Genomic DNA, 19992 nt, shown 5'->3' on the forward strand with positions numbered 1-19992 from the left:
TATATTAAAGACACGGAACAAATGCCTTTTTCTGTCATGAAAAACAGGTCAGTTTAATACCGTATGCATTCTTTTATCTTAATTCATGGCGACATTCCCTTTATCACACGAAGTAATTGGTTGTAATATTGCTAACCATTGTCACGTGGAGAGTTCGAACGGACACTCACGAGATTATCCTGTTACATCTTATTTATAAAGTGATTTCGACCATTCCTGGTGATCGTTATTATGACTTTAGACGTTATGTGGTATAGCTTGTTTTCATATTCGTGATACTTGTTTTGATAACTTTATAAAGAAATTATAAAAATCAAAAATGAAGTTAAGTTGAGGTTTTAAATTTTAGTACATCTACTTATTATGAGATATTTAAATAGCTGAAATAGTTTTATCATTTGGTACCATTTCGCCTATCAGTAACAGCAGGCATAACGATACCAATAATAGTCACATAGGCAGACATGAGAAAAAATGATTGAGGTTTTTTTTATAGTTATGACAGCTGATCTATGCGTATTTTATTCAAGGAACTCGTCTTTTACAATAGTATACCAAAAGCGCTTTTCGTCTACAAAAGACTCATTTGTGACGTTCGAATTAAATCAATAGCGATATTGAAAATCATTTGATTTTAAAAATTCGAAAGGTTGATAGTCATCTATAAATTCAAAGTTTTTGTTTTTGTTTTAGGTTAATATGGAGTTATATACGCAAGAATACAGGATTGTCAATTATAATCATATAGCAACAAGCAACTTTAAAAAAAAATCCATTGCATAAAATTTGATTTACAACCAAAATTGCTTGTTGAAGAATTGATGCAATACATCGGGGGTAGTTTTGTTGACAGCAATGATATGACAGGAGTATGTCTTAATTATGATCGTATCAATGGTTTCTGTTTAACATGCCAAATAGAACCAATCGCAAACAATACATTAGGAGATAAATGATATAGCACAGCAGACTTGTAAATTACATAAATCAGAATAGATTGCACGTTGGTGTGATAAGAGGATAACATGTCACATTAAATTTAATGCGTTACCGGATGTATGAGGGATAATAATCTGCATACAGACGGTGGTTCTTTTTCATCCTTTTATTTTAGTCATGCGATTTTTGTTTACTATTTTTTTTTCTTTCTTTCACCCTTGATGTCTTATATTGTCTACTGGTCATTTTCAGGTGTGACCTTTAAAGTTCTACTTCGACTCATCGATACGATAAGAAAATACACAATATAAATGGAATTATTCAGATGATTTTCTAATACTTGTGCCTTTTTTTGGGGTTCATTTTAAGGGAACCCAACTTTGTTTTTGATTTAGCATGACAACTATATCGATATAAGAGCCATAGATGATAGTTATGTAAATGTACAACAACAACAAAACTGAAATCCGAAGAAAATTCAAAACAGAAATACCCTTCATAAATAGGAAAATTTAAAGATTAAGCACATCAGTATGACTTCAATTGATTATATATTTTGAAAATAATCTGTTAATTGCTGTTAGTAAATTTGGGACGCAATGTCAAGCGTAAATAATATATAAAGAAATAAATGAGTCATCTGTAAAGGTCTAAAATTGAAAAAAAAGCTTGAACCATTAGAACATGCTGTTGTAGTGATGATTTGAAAAAGATTGTATCCATCTTGAATATCAACCGTATGTAAAATCCTCTAATTAAGTTTAAAATATCTAACATTAGTCTAAGGATGGTTAGTCTGCTTTTAGAAAAACTGTCAAACATTGATGGTATATGAATAGCGATCGTACTTTATAAATAACATGGAAAAAAAAAAAACAACCAAAAACATGAGAGATCTGTGTTCTTAAGCGGAAAATGATTCAATACTTTTTTATTTTGTTTTTATTTTTACATTAAATAGCTTTTCATAATGTAGATGCGGTATGATCGCAAATCAGACGAATAATCGTCAGAGTGCAATTGTGTATGAAATCATAATTATATAGATCATGGTCTACATTATTTCATAATGCTCATATTATTTTATCATGAATGTATGGGCTACGCCATCTCTCTGTCACGCGTGTGTCTGGATTTGCCGCATTGTCGTCTAATATACTCATATGCGGGGACGGAATACAATATAGCATAATCTTTGTTTGTCGTTTATCAATACCTAGGGATTTCAATTTTATCTATGCATGTCATGTTGTGTCACGATTAAAATATGTTGTTCAAATGCATATTGTTTTGACAAATTTACCTATCCCAAAATATTGCATAATTGTTCATCCAATGAAATTTAAGGGTTCGTGTTGATTACATGTCACATGCAATATACTAGTTTCCAAAAATATTCTGATAGAATGATAAGGAAACAATCTTGTTTTAATCAATGCAATATACACATAACAACAACTATTGAACTAGAAACCAATGATATTCAATATACGATTGGATTCTATAAACAAATCTATGCGTAAATTTTATCCATTGCCAATCGTGTAATCAGCACTGGAGAAATAACATTGCTTTTGGTCCTTAGAGCGCATGAATTTAATTCATTTTTCATTCAAATGCTGAATGTGTTTTGTAAAACAATTTGTCAGTATTTGGAGCTGTTTAAATTGATACTATGGCGATAAAGGATTGTAATTTCAATAACTTGCTTGAAGTATATATTTTGATAAGGTAAGCTATTTGAAAAGTGAATGCCATAATTTATTATGTTTGTTATTGCCTTCTTGACTGTGATCACAAAATAATTGTTTTTATTTTGTTTTACATTTGCCTCAAAATTCTCTCAATTTGTTTCGTCCTTTTTCTATTTCATTATTATTACATCTAGAGGTTTCCTTTTAACTCTTTAGAATTTAAACAAACATATAGATTAAAAAACTCTTATTTTTATTTTTTTGGTAACTATTTTTTTCAAATATGTATGATTTACTGTGAACTGTTTGTAATGACATCTTAATTAGTTGATATATTTGTCTGTTTGTAAAATTATTTTCCTTTTCAATTACTGTAAAAACATTCTTACTGTCATTTTTCTGTATTTTCTGCAAAAAACAAAAATTGTTTAAATTAAATCTAATTTGATATATTTCAATTTACTGTCTTTGTTACGTATATACATGTGTAAATTATCCATACTTTCAAGTATTCTTAACTGTGAAAATAATAAAATATGCTATTAAAAAAGATTTGTTCTAATAGAACGTCAATTGAAATCGATTTAATAGTACAATACATATTGCTCTATATATATATATAAACGAGTCTAAATTGAAAACTACGTTCAAACCTATGACTGCGTTGGATAAAAACCGCAGTTTTTATACGTGTGCATGTCAAATGAATTTCGTTGTAGAAGGGTCTAAAAACAGCACAAACAACATTTTCCAAAAGACCAAAAGAGTGAAAAAGTATATTTAAACAAAACGCATTTGACTAACAGGTCGAACAACTGATGTTCTTTAACCCTGCTGACTGCCATTGACGATTGCCAAATAAAATTGATCACAAGATGTAACAAAATGGATCCTAATATAAATTTAATACGTCACAGAAAGAAAACAAATTGTTAACTTGTGGACAGGATGTTGTGCCACAAACATTCGGTGTCAATATTTCTTTAGTACACCATATCCGAAATTTGGACAATAATGTCTCTTCAGTGATGTTAGGGATCGAAACGGTAGTTGGAAGGCCATATAAAAAGTACCCTCATTTTTAGAGAAAGTACCCTCATTTTTAGATTAACACTTGAATTTTAAGAGTCAATATATAGGATGAACGGATCATATAAAACGGAGGGAAAATATGATACATGCCCAAACAAAAAATATAAACGAGTCTAAATTGAAAACTACGTTCAAATATATATATATATATAGATATACCACCTTGTCTTTGTGGCATAACATCTTGGCCACAAGTTCATTGTTTTCTGCTTAGTATTGAATTTATATTAAAGTCATAAGAAACCTCAAATCGAGTTGTATATACATAATGTACACAGCCATGTATCACCATCATTGCTGGTGATCCGATGGATAAATCTGTTGTAGACTTGGCACTGACTCAGACGTATTTATAAATATAATTATTTTCTGTGACTGTATCTTGCATTAATTTGTAGGATCCTTTACTATAGATAATTAAGCTGATCTGTAACAATAACATATCCATGCCTTATATATCATGAACTGTAGTACGCCGCTAGATTAAAACTGACGAGGAAAGGTAACACACGGCCATTGAAAGCTTTATTTTTGTGGAGACAAGGTGGTCGTGTGGTTGAGCGGGACGGCTGCAGTGCAGGCGATTTGGTATCACGATATATCAGTAGCATGGGTTCGAATCCCGGCGAGGGAAGAACAAAAAATTTGCGAAAGCAAATTTACAGATCTAACATTGTTGGGTTGATGTTTAGACGAGTTGTATATACATAATGTACACAGCCATGTATCACCATCATTGCTGGTGATCCGATGGATAAATCTGTTGTAGAGTTGTCACTGACTCAGTCGTACTTATAAATATAATTATTTTCTGTGACTGTATCTTGCATTAATTTGTAGAATCCTTTACTATAGATAATTGAGCTGATCTGTAACAATAACATCTCCATGCCTTATGTATCATGTACTATAGTACGCCGCTAGATTAAAACTGACGAGGAAAGGTAACACACGGCTACTGAAAGCTTTATTTGTGTGAAGCCCATGTGGTCGTGTGGTCTAGCGGGATGGCTGCAGTACAGGCGATTTTGTGTCACGATATCTCAGTAGCATGGGTTCGAATCCCGGCGAGGGAAGGACAAAAAAAATTGCGAAAGCAAATTTACAGATCTAATATTGTTGGGTTGATGAACGAATACTGATATATAAATGGTCTAGAAATGAAAAATGAAAACAATCAAAACGAGAAAAATAATGGTTTGATTAATTGTACATTAATAAAACAAATATGTGAGACTGTTTTTAGGTTTTAAACGTCCACAGAACAAGAAAGGAAACTCAAGGTGTTTTCGTCTAAACGCAACATCCGCTCAACGCCCCTTTACACCCAACACCACCCAATCCCACCGCTTTTAAGCGATATTGTACAGTAGATGGAATAAATGCTATATTTATTGGGGGAATACAAAGAAATAATAAAAAACGAAGCTAACATGTTTGACATTATCGATTAAACAGTAATGTTTTTTTTGTGTTTTTCTTTCACGTAACATAAAAAAAGATTCAAATGTTACTTTCCTTATTGGGAACATAAAGCTGATTTAGAATTAATGTTTTAGAATATCTAAAAATAATTTAGTCATTATATATAAATATATCAAGCATAGATCATTAACGACTTCCTTATAAGAGAAAATAAAACTATCATATTTTATTTCTAATCATGTTGTAGACATATTTTTTTCTCATTATAAACACATTGCATAATCAACTAAATGTGTATTCCTGTTTAAAAGAGGGACGAAAGATACCAGAGGGACAGTCAAACTCATCAATAGAAAATAAACTGACAACGTTATGGCTAAAAATGAAAAAGACAAACAGACAAACAATAGTACACATGACACAACATAGAAAACTAAAGAATAAGTAACACGAACCCCACCAAGAACTAGGGGAAATCGCAGGTGCTCCGGAAGGGTAAGCAGATCCTGCTCCACATGTGGCACCCGTCGTGTTGCTTATGTGATAACAAATCCTTTAAATAGTCTAATTAGGTTGGTCACATTCATGAAAGGGAAGGGGATTGTAGTTACGACGTAAGAGTATACCTAAGATTTATTCAATATTTGACGGAAATAACCTACACAAATATAAACACAATTAACTTAGTGTATCGCTTCTGACACTTAATATCATTCCAAGGTTATTATACAAAATTTGTCAAAGGGAAATGGATCGTGCTGAATTACAATAATAATTATAAAATCATCGTTCATCGTAAAGAATTAATTTCCTGGGTCTTATTTTCCGATACATTCTTAGAATGAATTTCTGTTAGTTGTAATTGTTTATCATCAATAGGCAGCGAAACAAATAGCAAATTAATCAAACGAATGACCCCTTTTTTTACATTTTATGAAAGAATTCACGTAAATTAGCATCATTATGTATACATCACCGTACATAGTTGGTCATTTTGCTTTTGTCGTCGAACCTAAATGGCGAAATTAAAAGAATAAGCACAGTCTTAAATGAAATCACGGACATTCATTCATGTTTGTTGACCTCGTGAACTTAAAAGTAAGTTGAGTTTTATTTTCACGATTCAGAAAATTGATATAAATAATTGAATGTGTAGTGTGTTTGCAATAGAATATATCGTATTAGATGACTGCTTATACTAAGGAAACTCAGATTTAAAAACCAACCTAAAAAAATATGTTCAATGTATACCTGATTGTTGATTTGATAATATGTTTCATCCACAATTTTTAATGTTAAGAAACATGCATCTATTTATTGTGCTGACTGTATATCGATTTTTTTATTTATTATCAATCTTAATCTGTTTTTCTTATTTTGACTGTTTTTCATTCGGAGTTTACACATGGTATCTTTATCGTCATCTGAGGACGACGAATCTCTAAAGATATATTAATTTCTGTTAAATTAAATAACACTGAAAATATTTGCGATTAGGGAGTTTATCAAATATTTGTGCCTTAAAAATCAATTAAGATTATTTCATTTTTTTTCATAATTTACACTCACCACTTTCCATTTTTCTTTAAATATGCATATTCGTTTATTATTTGAAATATTTCCAGAAGCTTAGTGTCAGATCGTGTGTCGTGTTCATTTCGCAAAAGTCTAGACGTTGGGTTCTTATCTACTCAAGTTTATTTTCAAACAGCGATATGACAATAGCATAAATGTTCTTTACAAATCTTCTATAAAATATAACATCACGTAACTGCTTAACAGGATACATTAATCAATTATCACTAGATTTTCTTTCCGTATTCGTCTCCTTCGTATAATAATTGTTTTCTTATTATTGAAGAAATGAAGACTTGGAAATGGCTAATGGCAGATAGTTAGTCAGTAAGAAAAGAGTATTGAAATAATAACAACGAAGACTGAATTTAACTGGAAAATTAAGAGGGATGAATATGGAAGCAAATTCAAACACATCCGACAATTTTTCTGTACCTATCAACACACATGAAATATCGTTTGCACTTGAATGGACACGATTTGTAGCTGATCGTATTCTAATACCAGTGATTGTAATTCTAGGAATTGCAGGAAATTCCTGTAATATTGCTGTCTTAAGTAGACCGAAAATGAGAACATCAACAAATGTCTATCTTACAAACCTTGCTGTTTTTGATATGCTATATCTGATATTTATGTTAACTTTATCCATGATACACTGCAGGGACAAAGATATGTATGCGTCAAGCTATTATTACATCCCTTATGGTCGGGCAATTTCTGATTTGTTTGGAAACTGTAGCGTGTGGGTGACAGTTTGTTTTACCTTAGAACGTTATATAGGCGTCTGTCATCCAATGAAAGGTAAAGCCTGGTGTACAGTTCAAAAGGCAAAATTTATAACGTTAGTAGTCTTTCTTGTTTGTTTGTGTAATACTTTGCCGGTAGCGTTTGAAAATGAAGTTATAACTGATATGGAAATTATGCATACAGTGGACGACAATTTAACACCTTTAACATATCAACAAGACGAATTCTTCTTAACAACGAAAACTAATGTGTCAATAAAAATGAGTAACTCGTCATCCAGACTTGTTCAGAAAAATCTAACGAAGATTAATTACAGATGTGACACATCAGAGTTTGGTGAAAGAGAAAGTTACCAGTTTGGATATTATTGGTGGTACATAACGTTATTTACTTTCGTTCCACTTATTCTTCTTTCAGTTTTTAATATGTTTCTCATCAAGTCTGTTTGGCATGCGAACAAACGACGTAAATTGTTATCCCAGTCTCATGTTCTTGGAGATCACAATAACCAGTCTATGGAACAACAGAAGGTCACAACAATGTTAATATCAGTAGTGATTATATTTCTTCTGTGTCAGATTCCGTGGGCAATACTATTGATCTACAAAGTATATGTCTCCGCCTTTATTATACCACATGACAAAGACAATATATTAATAGCGGGAAACATTTGTAATATGCTTGGTCAGGTAAACGCTTCAATAAACTTCATTTTATATTCCTACTTTAGTAGCAGATTCCGAAGAACTTTTAAGAAACTTTTATGCAGGTGGAAGAAAAAGAACAGAGGTACGAATATCATGATATCAGATTATCAATCAAGAAAATCTGATTTTACTAAAGATAGTGTTACAACATCATTAATGGCATACAGATATAGGAGAGATACAGTAAGAGAGACAAATCCTATATGGAAAGCACCGCACATTTTGTTATCTTAGAGTTCAAAATGGGTAATATTGTGTTCTAATGATAAGTTTTAGAAACTGTTTTATTTTAACGTAAATGTTATACACTTATTAGACAAAATTAAAAAAAATACAAATCTTCAATGTATGTATTTTAATTTATCAATTGCAGCTATTCATATATAAATTTAAAAAAAATAAATAACCTCTTAAAGAATAACTTAAAGATATTCGTAGAGACGAGGCAGAGGCAATAGTTCTATTATGATGATAAAATCGTATAAAACGTAGTGAAATGTGAACGGTTTAAGAAATAAATAATGTAACACGTGATGAGAGTTGATGATAATATTAAAACCATGATTTTATATAGTGACAGCAACCCTCGTAAAAGGGGTTAAAATGCGATTGTCATCATATATGATACATAAGGTTATATATGCCTATATTCTGTTATATAAGTTGTTCATTGAAACCGGCATCAACAATAAAGTTATGATTTGAGTCATTATTTGACAAATTCCAAAATTCTCGACTCCTTCACGCTAATCCTTTTGATTCATATAAACTAATGAAATTGTAAGATTAAAACCTGCAGATTGGCCAATACCGACACGTCAAAATTGAAACAAATACTTGAAAAATATTCGTTATAAGTGTTAGACACAGTTAACCATGTTAAATGCTGTCATTAATTTGCAAACAGTAAAGTTTACAGACCTTAGAAAACAATTTCAGAATCGGACATGCCACAACAAATTATCTTCTTGTGTTAGTCGGGGGCTAATGTTTAATTGACCCAATATTAAGTTTCTGCATGTTTCACTATATTTAAATGACAGATAAATGAAGCGATTTACTAATATATAAGAAACATAGCATAAAGTAAGACAAAATTTAAAACAGTTGTTTTCCATTTGCTGGATGTGTTTGAACGTTTCATTTTCCTTGGAGTTGGGTATTTTTATTATTCCCCTTTTTACTTAAACTTGTGTTGACAGTTTATGGTTCTGACCATTTGAAAATCCCTTGGATAGTGATTTCGAAGAGGGCAGAGATAGGGTGTCACTCATCTAAAAATAAAACAAATAACAATGTAAAAAGAATGTTATATCTGTTTTATTTTTTAATTTCGCGTTATGGAAGATATGGAATGAAATCAACTTATCGCAAGAAAGAAATATATCTTAATCAAAATATGCAATGGCTAATGCTTTATGTAAGATAAATAATACTCAAAAGTAAACATAAACCTACAAAAATGACATTATGTATACATTATAATAGTGTTGCACGTCAACAGTAACGTTTTGGATGGAAGTATCAATTTTTATATGTTACAGCTAAGAGTGAACGACTAATAACACAAATGAATATGATAAGTAGAGATTTAATGATTGATTGGTAATAAAAGGCTATATCTAGACGATAAAACAAAGAAAGATGACCTCTCTTTTCAAATTTCGGTTTCTCACATATTAACATACAAACTCAACTGAATGATTTTTTGCTCTATTCAACCTTATTGTTCAACAAATCTAACTTTATCGGCAAAAATACAGATTGTGTTCGCTCCAAATCAATAACTTGTATTTGAATCCATGTTTATAATTCACTCACCTGGCTCCATGTCAGCTTTCGGAACCATTTATGACGAGAACAATAGTATAATTTCATATAACCGACTTTTGACTCCGGATTTTATATTTTTGCTCTGCAATTTACTTTTCCTGCGGTTGTAAATTATGGTACTATGTCAAGTGAAAGCAACCAAAATAAGTAGAATCGAACAATTAATCGATGTAAATTGAGGGGAAAGTTTACTGTTTTGCGTTGATTTTACAGTGTAAAATAAATATTTAGCTGTTATGTTTTCCGAAAAATTGAACTGATTGAAAGTTTGGTTTTACTTCTTTATCTTGCTCTTACATGGCTTGTTTTACCGGATTTGTTATAATATGAGCAACACGACACATGTGGAGCAGAATATGCTTACCCTGCCGGAGCACACGAGATCCCTCTTGTTTAGGTGGAGTTCGTGTTGCTTATTCTTAAGTTTTCTATGTTGTGTCATGTGTCCTATTGTTTGTCTGTCTTTTTCATTTTTAGCCATGACGTTTTCAGTTTATTTTGGATTTATGAGTTTGACTATTCCTCTGGTATCTTTCGTCCCTCTTTTGGAACAATGACATGTAAGATGTCCAACCACTGAAAATGTTACCTGTCCAAGAAATATATAATCCGGAGTCAAAAGTCGGTAATATGAAAATATTCTATTGAGGACTAACATATCCGTTTTTTTTTATATCTTGCATTTATTATCATTTTGGGCTGTTTTCGGTTTCTCTAGCAACTATTAATCATGCCACAAATATATATAAAAAAAAAATATCCCAATTTATAAACATTAATTTCTCTCAGTTAGGTTCATAACCTCGGTTATTAACTTATATTGGTGATCCATCTGTGTAACAGTATTTACCTATCATATTTTTTCAGATAAATTGCAAAAACTAAAAATCCATCAGGAACTCTCAAAGCCAAATAGTTGAAATCCGAGAAGGTATAAATACCGAAACCGTTGAAGAGCTAAACACCTGAAACAAATAGCCAAAATTCATCTAGGGTCAACTTTGCCTGAGGGAGTAGAAACCTTAGTTTCTTTATAATTTCAATAAATGGACAATTTTAGAAAGTTTTGTTATAAATCATGTCAGTACCGAAGTACTGACTACTGAGCTGATGATACCCTCGGGGACTGATAGTCCACCAGCAGAGGTATTGACCCAGTGCTGTAAACATTTGAAAACAACACGTTGAATATTGCATGCGTCCGAATCGCTTTTCTTGATTTACCTTCATCAGGAACGCTCAACAGTTTTTAAAATGATAGACGTAACTTATATTTGATTCAGAGGTTTCATTTATTTGACATATTTGTAGATCTTTGATTTCTATAACGATTTTCTTTTTATCTATTATCGATTTTTTGATATTGGACAAACTTGCAAACCAAAATTGTAAACATAATAATATATGACCAATGCATTTTTTTCTCTTTGTGATTTGATCATCGCTGATTAGTTGTTTGTAGACGAATAGCGCGTTCCGAACGTATAAACCCTTTGCAAGAAATTTGCACAAGTGGAGATGATGTCACCCTCTTATAAAACATAACAATTTATAAGCTGTCATGCAATTTCGTCAAATTGCTCACATCTGAAGTCTTGTAATAAGTCGAATAACGTAAGTGTATTTATCCCCTACTCGACGTGATACATTGATAGTATTATGTCATTGATTTACGTCTGAACAATGCGTAGTGGCGATTGTTATCGATGTTTAGACTAAATACTATCTTCAAATGGTGGTTTATGTGACTGAGTTATCTATTGCAATTGAGACGCTAATTTGATCACGAGCTAAAGAAGACATGACGTTAAAATGACAGTGTAAGTGGTAAGAAGACATGTATTATATGAAGAACAGAAAATGTAGTTCAAGTATGCATCAACGAATACTTTGATTATTGTTTTCTTTCAACGAGATGATATGAAGAAAAGATATGTGATTTTAACACCACATGGACAAAATAAAACAGAGAATAAAGTCAGCCTTTGTGTTAATAGTTAGTATAATATCTCCCATTTACATATCATGAAATTAAAGTTCTTCAAAAATAATTATCAATCTTACATAAAGGAGTCAATACAAATCGTGTGTCGAAAAAAATGACCGAAAATTACGATAAACACAATTTCGTTAAACAGCTTAAAGTTAAACATAGTAACACTCAATTTAGCTATAATTTATTTAGACAAAGTTATGTAATAGAAAATCAAAATAATTCAGTGACAACTATTCCACATAGTCCCCTCCCCTCTTCCGAAAAAAGAAATAACCACACAACAAAAACAAACAACAGTAGATGCATAAAGCAAAGAGTCTGAACTAATGTACACTAATTTACAACAACATGTTCATATATGGATCAGAATTATTCCCAACATTTGCAAAACATCGAATTTTTTTCTGTTATGTTTTATGAGTTTTGCTTAGGTCTAAGATTTTTGTGGCATTAAGATATCATTCAAAACACAAGTTATTAAAATTGTATCTATTCACAAACATGTACGTAGTTCATCCGTTTCTATTATTTTATTTGTCCTTCTTTATACCATTGCAAAAAATAACATGTTAATTTTGACAAAATTGTCACTTTATTTATGTTTTAACGGTGCATGGCGATTGACAAGGTGTTGATTTGGATATTCAAATATTTTGATAAAACATTATACTTGTGTTTGGTTCAGATAACAGTCTTTTTATGCAAATATCATGTCTATATCACAATTAACTTTCTTATGGTATAAATGTATTGCTAATCATGGCATTCTGTTTTCTTGCCACAGCCTATTTCCGTAATTTACAATTTTAATAGAAGAATGTGAATCCTCACAACATAGCACTGTAAGCATGTAACTTTTTTTTCAAATTAGACAAGAATGTAGTCTTATTAGCTGAATGTGTTTTATTTGGATAGTTTAATTACAGCTTGTCTATTGTAGAGTTTGAAAACATTCAGGAACGAATTTTTAACAGCTTGAATATAATTTTTAAAGTAGTTTTTGGATGCAATCATTGTCATTGTGACAAAAAAAGCCATAATTAAAAAACCTAAATTTCAAACTTCCTCTGATAATTCAAGCCGTTACGCGGAAGTTAAAATCAATTTCATGCCTAATAAAAAAAAACTGTTTTGACGAATTTACTGCTTATGTAAAAAAATACGTTTCCTTTGTTAACTGCTTGGGGATGTATTTATATTTCGAACATTTAACATTTAAACAGTAGTTCTGATGAAAATTTTGAAAAAAAATACATCCGTGTATGATTGATATTTGTGTCATTCAAATTTATATAAGGAGAAGCTTTGATATTTAAAGGACATTTATGTATAAGATCACTCTTTTCCGTTCCAAAAATTAAAAGCAACACATTTAATAATTCCATGGGTTCGAAGCGCTTTTCTGGATTAACCTTCATCAGTAACGCTCAAAGTCAAATATTTAAAAGCTGAGAATGTATAAATATCTGAACAGTTGAAGAGCTTTAAGACAACACAATACCTTAAAAGTAACCAAATCAAAGTTTGATGTAATTTCAAAAACATTTAAAGGTTTTATGTCTCACCTCGATTGTACCAACCTATAGCTACACATAATTAGTTTTTTCAGAAGGCTATAGCTAATCGATGCATAGCACCTAGAAAGAAACAAAATGATCAATTTGACCTTTTACATGCTATAGTTTAAATATAAAAAAGAAGATGTTGTCGGACTGCTAATGAGACAACTCTCATGAAGAGACCAAATGACACAGAAATTAACAACTTTTGGTCAGCGTATATGTACGATCTTTTACAATGAGCAATGTCCATATCGCAAAGGCAGCTTTGAAAATCCAAGAAATGACAAATGTAAAACAATGCATACGAGACAACTAACGGCCTAATCTATGTACACAAAATTTAACAAAAACAAATTTGTAACACATCAAAAAACGACAACCATTAAATTACAGGCTCATAAATTCGAACAGGAAAATATATCTAGAATAGGGCAAGGTTCAAAATATAAACGGAATCCTAACCCTACCTCCCTCTGACCTTGGACAGTGGTGTAACCGTACAACATAAAAACGAACTATAAAAACTTAGTTGAAAAAAAGACTTAACTCATCAGATGGATATAAATAGAAAGACATCTAACAAAAAAAAAATTCTTGATAAATTGAAGAAGGAAGTATTTTATTAGGAATGAATTAAATCTGTATGGTATACATCAATATGAGTAGATTTAGAGGGTTGTAATAATACACATCCTTTGTAATGAACGATTTTCAACAGATTTTTGAAACGGAAAAGGTATAATTGTTTCATCTTTTTAAATATTATCAAAACTTATGTTTCTTGTATTCAGAGGTTATAATTCAATTCAATTCAAATCTTTATTGCCATAAAACTACATATTTATAGTATGTGACACAACGTAACAAAATGAAAATACAAAATAACAACAAGATCATTAATATACACAATAAAGTAAATATTGTAAGAGTCCCCTGTCCTCAGTTCAATAGACTGTTTTAAAAAGGATCCTAGCTTTTTTACCTGAATGTGTGAAATTGGGTTGAGTATATATGTTATTTTATCTATGTAGTTTACATTTATAAAGTGGATATTCTCATTTATCAACACATCAAAATAAACTTTTCAATCATTATGGTTTCTATTACAATATAAAAAGAAATAAATTGCATCTTAAATTTGTTTACAGTTTTTGCATAATCTTTCTTCTCTTGGGAATTTAAGGTATCTTCCCTTTTCTATTAATAAATTATGGTCACTTAATCTAAATTTTGTTATCAGTTTTCTGAATTCAAGTTTATAGCAAGTTAAATATTTTTCTTCTGTATTATTTATTTTTACATGTTTATAAATAGTGAGTTTGCTGTTATCCTTTATATCTGATAGTTTATCATTTACTAGTTTTTCATAAAAATGCTTCAATTTTAATTTTATTTGTTCTATTTTTTGTGAGGAATATGTTTTCAAAGTGTCCAAATCCATACCAGTTTCTTCTACTATATTTTTTACATATGAGAACCAATAATAAATTCCTGTTGAGTCTAAGTTTTGAGTCAAAATAAAGGATTCTTTTAAAAGAGGATTATATTCATCAGAATATAATCTAAAAAGATACAATATGAATTGAAATTTAATATTAAGTTCCAGAGGAAGTCTTCCCAGATCAGCTCTTGCATCTAAACTTGATGAAGTTTTTCTTCTACCAAGTGTATATTTACAAAACTGTAGGTGTAACTTTTCTATATGTGTTTTATCAATGAAATAAAAGGGGTCCAATTGTTTTCCAGAGTAATTTGCTCTTTTTTTGTCTCTAAAATATGTAATATAGGAGTCTAAAAATGTAACTTCTGAATTATATAAAGCTACAGGTTTTACTAATGAATTAAAGAGATTATTTGCAACTATAACTGGTATATTATTCAATGGACTAGTATATGACTTCATCCCAGAGGGAACTTTTTTAACTCTTTTTGTTAGATCTATAGTACTGTGCGAAAGATTTCCATTATTTTTAATCAACATTCCTAAAAAATTATACTCATTTGTGTCTGATACTAGTATTGGAATATCTTTGTACGTTGCAAAAGAGTTCACTGTTTTGGGACAGTTTTGCTTTAAAATTATAGTTTTAGTTCTATTTACATTTACACTTAATTGCCAATTATCACAAAAAGCACTTTAATTGTTTAAACTATTTTGTAATCCTTTTTAGTTTCAGATATTAAAAGAAAATCATCTGCAAATAGAAGAGAGTTAATATTTGAAGAAACTAATGAAACTGGATCTGAATTTCCTTTATCTAACTCGTTGATTACATCATTAACAAAAAGGTTAAATAATGTTGAACTCAATGAATCTCCTTGTTTTACCCCTCTTGAAATTTTAAGATATTTAGAAAATTGACTTTCATATTGAATTGAAGATTCTGTTTTATTATATTGCTCTTTTATAACATTGACATTTTTTTTTTCAACACCTTTTTTTTTACTAATTTACAAAAGACCTATTCTCCACACAGAATCAAATGCTTTACGGAGGTGAACAAAACAAATATATAACCTTTTTTTATTTTTATGAATGTATTTATTAATTAAAGATTTTAATACAAAAATGCCGTCAGAAGTCCGATGGTTTTCTCGAAAACCAAACTGATTTTCACGCAGTTGCCCATCTGTAATTTTATTCAATATGTTATTTAAAATTGCATTTAATTTTTTGGAAGACAATTAATTAAAGAAATACTTCTGTAATTATTTAGATCATTAAGATCTCCTGATTTTTGAAGAGCTATCACAAAAGATTTTTTCCACGTATGTGGATATTTACCTGATTTTGAAATAAGATTGAAAAGTTTAAGAAATAAATTTCCTATTACTGGATATGTATATATAATAATAGCATTTAAAATTCTATCTGGTCCTGCTCATTTTCCAGTTTTTTAATCAAGTGAAAAAAAACAAAATATAATATATTAACCACTGTTCATTTTCCTTCAGGGTATGTGTTAATTTGTTTTAGTGTAATACAAATAAACAAGATAAGAGAAATGTCTTACAGAAAAACAACAAGATGCAGAAGATAAAAAAAACTAAAGTTGCTTTTAAAATTAATAGATAGTACAAGCGATCCATGCACACTAACATTGATAACATGTCATTATTCTAACTTATTATTAACGTGTTATTATCAGCACACTCAGATACACACTAAAGAAAAAAGAATCATAAACATATTGATAATGTAATAGATAAATTAATTATCAGAAGTCATTAAGGAGGGATCAAAACAGAAGATAGACTGGCGAAAGCAATGCAAAACTAACTACAACAAAAAACCGACGAAAAGACAAACATAATGGCAACAGTAGTGTATCGCAGTTCAAAGCTCATAAATCGATGCAGAGAAAAGAAATCCGGGTTAAAAACTAAAACCGAGGGAAACACATCAACTATTTGTGGAAAACAACGAAACACCAGAATACTGAACTGCAACAAAAAAAACCAACAACAAATTGAATGTTACATACATAGAAACGAATTACTAGATATTCAAGACGTTAGCTTAAGTGGGTTGCATGGTTTATTTGTTATAATTAATTTATTATCATCGTCTGTTATTTATGAAGTTTAATATCGATGGAAGAAAGACATTCATTTTGAGCTTACAATTGGTTTGTTTTTTATTTGTATAGTTGTTTTGTTTTAATGCTTTGATTTAGCTGCTCTTCCTTGTAGTCGAATATATCATTTGTAATTTACCAACTTTGATGACTTTATATTATTGATGTACGATACTAATGATTATTTACGATGTTTCTGTTTGTCTTCGGTCATATGAACGTATTTTCTAGTTTTAATGAGGTGGTGAATACGTACATGCAAATCTATGAAAGCAATATATATTCTGACATAACAAATGGAACATTACTGTGGGTGTTTTGTGGAAGGAACCCCTTCAAATCATATTTCATATCTGAAACTTGTTTTCCTTTTGCATAATTATATTGAGGAAGAATATGTGAAATATTGCATCTTCTTTATTTCCTAAGAAACGCGCGTCAGAGGAGCAAAGATTTAAAGCGTCTTAAATTATCACTTGCCATGCACATCCTTATTTAAAACATCGCTTTACTAAAATCATTGGTATAATAAATAAAACAAAACTCTATGTATATGTTAAGTTGCTCGTAATTTTTCTCCTTTCTAACAAGCAAAGTTTTATAACATTATACACCAACGTATCATAGCAACACTATTCGAAGTACCAACAAAATTGTCCAACACATTTAAATGGACTGAAATCGAATGTCATATTGTAATTATACATTATTATGCGACAATAAACTGTAAACTGACTGTCGTAGTTATTGTAGCATTTATGATAAAATGACACCCAAAATGTTTCTTTATATAATAGAGCGGAACTCTAAATTTTAAACCTAAAACGTAATTCACTTGCATATATTACCACTATATATCTATAACCATAAACAAGAAGCCGTTATACAACAACTCTCACTAACCACATTTTAACTTATAAATAGATAACTATAACACAGGGAAAACTCAAAGTCTCAACTATCAGAATTTTGATTAATGAACTGCTGGTATGAAACAACTTTGAAGTAAGTTCAACAGGATAAATTTCTTTAGTATACAATGTCATACTGAAGTCGTCATTATTGAGAGCCAATATATTATCCAAATATCTAAAAGTATTGTTAAATTTTTGTATCAAATGAAGTTTCGATTGGTCTTTGCTAATTTAAGTCATAAATTGTTACTCATAACAATTCAAGAACAGGTCCGCAATAAGTGGTGCAAAGTTAGTCCCCATTGGAATTACAATAACTTGACGATATACGGAATCTCCAAAGCAAACAAAGATGTTATCAAGTAAAATTTCAAGCGCATATATAGTATCAAAGCATGTCCAATTGACATAGTTCTTTTGTTTATTGCTACTAAAAAATGACCTAAAAGAGTTTGAACATTTGTACTCGCATTCTGACTTTTTAATTGCCCATTTAATTAGGGATATGAATTTTTTCTTAATAAGAATTTGAGGCAAAGTGGTATATAGGGTAGAAAAATCAAAACTTTGAACAGATTCAAAATCACCAATATATGCATGTAATTTATCAAGTACTTCCAACAAGTTTTTGACTGTATTGCTAGGGTTGACAATTCGATATGAAAACAATGCAATGTATTGCAATAATCTTTTTTAGTGATATTACCTGTAAGTGATTACTTATTCAATCAATTTGAATTACCTACATTTATATATTTACAAGTTACTGTAAACCAACTTATTTTCGCGGATACTTTATTTCGCGTTTTACCCTTTCTAGTTCACTTCTTGGCTATTTAGTTTCGCGGTTTTAATATTTATATGATGAAGTTTTAGGAGAAAAGATCCAAGTTTTACATTTTCGCGACGATTTATATTCGCGTTATTTTTCTACTCGCGAAAGTCGCGAAAATTAATCGCTACCGAAAATAAGTTGGTTAATTCAGATTAACTTTTGGGTTTTCTTTACATGTGATTGTTTCCAATTGATCAGCCTCATTCAGACTCGCATATCGTCAATTGCAGTTGTTCCCTTGTCGAAATTTTTTATCAAGTATTGTTTGAATATCTAACAACAGAACTAAATCACAATAATTGACATTGAATCGTTTAATTTCTGATTCTATCGAAAGACATGTTTAAGTTGAAGAAAGATGTTTTCATCACTAGCCTTTAACAATTACTGTTACATAATAAGGATTATCTATTTGTGAGCACAATGTAATTTTCAATAGATTTATAGGAAAATAAGAAATAGACACAAATATTACTGGACAACCAAAAGTGGGGTTGATTTCACCTATAATTAATGGTACATATTGTCCAGTATTCTTGATATGACCGTCATATTTTCGATTGTTAGGGAAAATAATAGATGAAATAATGTAAATATGAAAATCAGTTGAACATTCAGAAGAAGCTATAGAAATATGTCATAGATGTATGACAAAACATGTCCTGTAAGTTACATAGTGTGCTAGTGACGTAATACGGTATATATGGGTTCAGTAAATTCCATATGGGGTGAGAGCGAAACTCGAATCCCTATATGGGATTTACTGACCCCATATACATTTGTATACCGTCTTACTTCACAAGCACACTATGTAACGAATGTATCTTACCGACTATTTTTAACGTGTGATATTTAGACTAGTGACCTATCAAAATGAGCAAGCTTCGGTACCGTTAGCATTTAGAAACTACGTCCATTGATTGTACAAAAAAACAGCTTCGAACAATCACAACATGTTAGCTTTAAATGTGTTTTATGAATTTATTTCAATCTTCATCATCAATTTATTCGTCTGTTGAAACCTGTAAAAGTTTTTCTCAGTACCGTTTTGTTTTTATAAAGGGATATCACACTACTAACCGTGTATTGAAA

At 30.4% G+C, this 19992-nt stretch overlaps 1 protein-coding gene and 1 long non-coding RNA gene across 2 annotated transcripts in view; one reads left to right on the forward strand and one right to left on the reverse strand.

Annotated features, from left to right (window-relative positions):
- The window catches only part of LOC134691044 (uncharacterized), a 261558-nt gene that overhangs the window by 140580 nt on the left and 100986 nt on the right, over nucleotides 1-19992 (reverse strand). The window lies entirely within an intron of this gene.
- Nucleotides 7193-8416, forward strand: LOC134691501 (FMRFamide receptor-like). Its single transcript, XM_063552035.1, has 2 exons — nucleotides 7193-7657; nucleotides 7766-8416. The coding sequence occupies exons 1-2, from the start codon at nucleotides 7295-7297 to the stop codon at nucleotides 8414-8416; spliced, it is 1014 nt and encodes a 337-aa protein (XP_063408105.1). The 5' UTR covers nucleotides 7193-7294.

Source organism: Mytilus trossulus, chromosome 11 (assembly GCF_036588685.1).
Source record: "Mytilus trossulus isolate FHL-02 chromosome 11, PNRI_Mtr1.1.1.hap1, whole genome shotgun sequence".
In the NCBI taxonomy this organism is placed as follows: Eukaryota; Metazoa; Mollusca; class Bivalvia; order Mytilida; family Mytilidae; genus Mytilus; species Mytilus trossulus.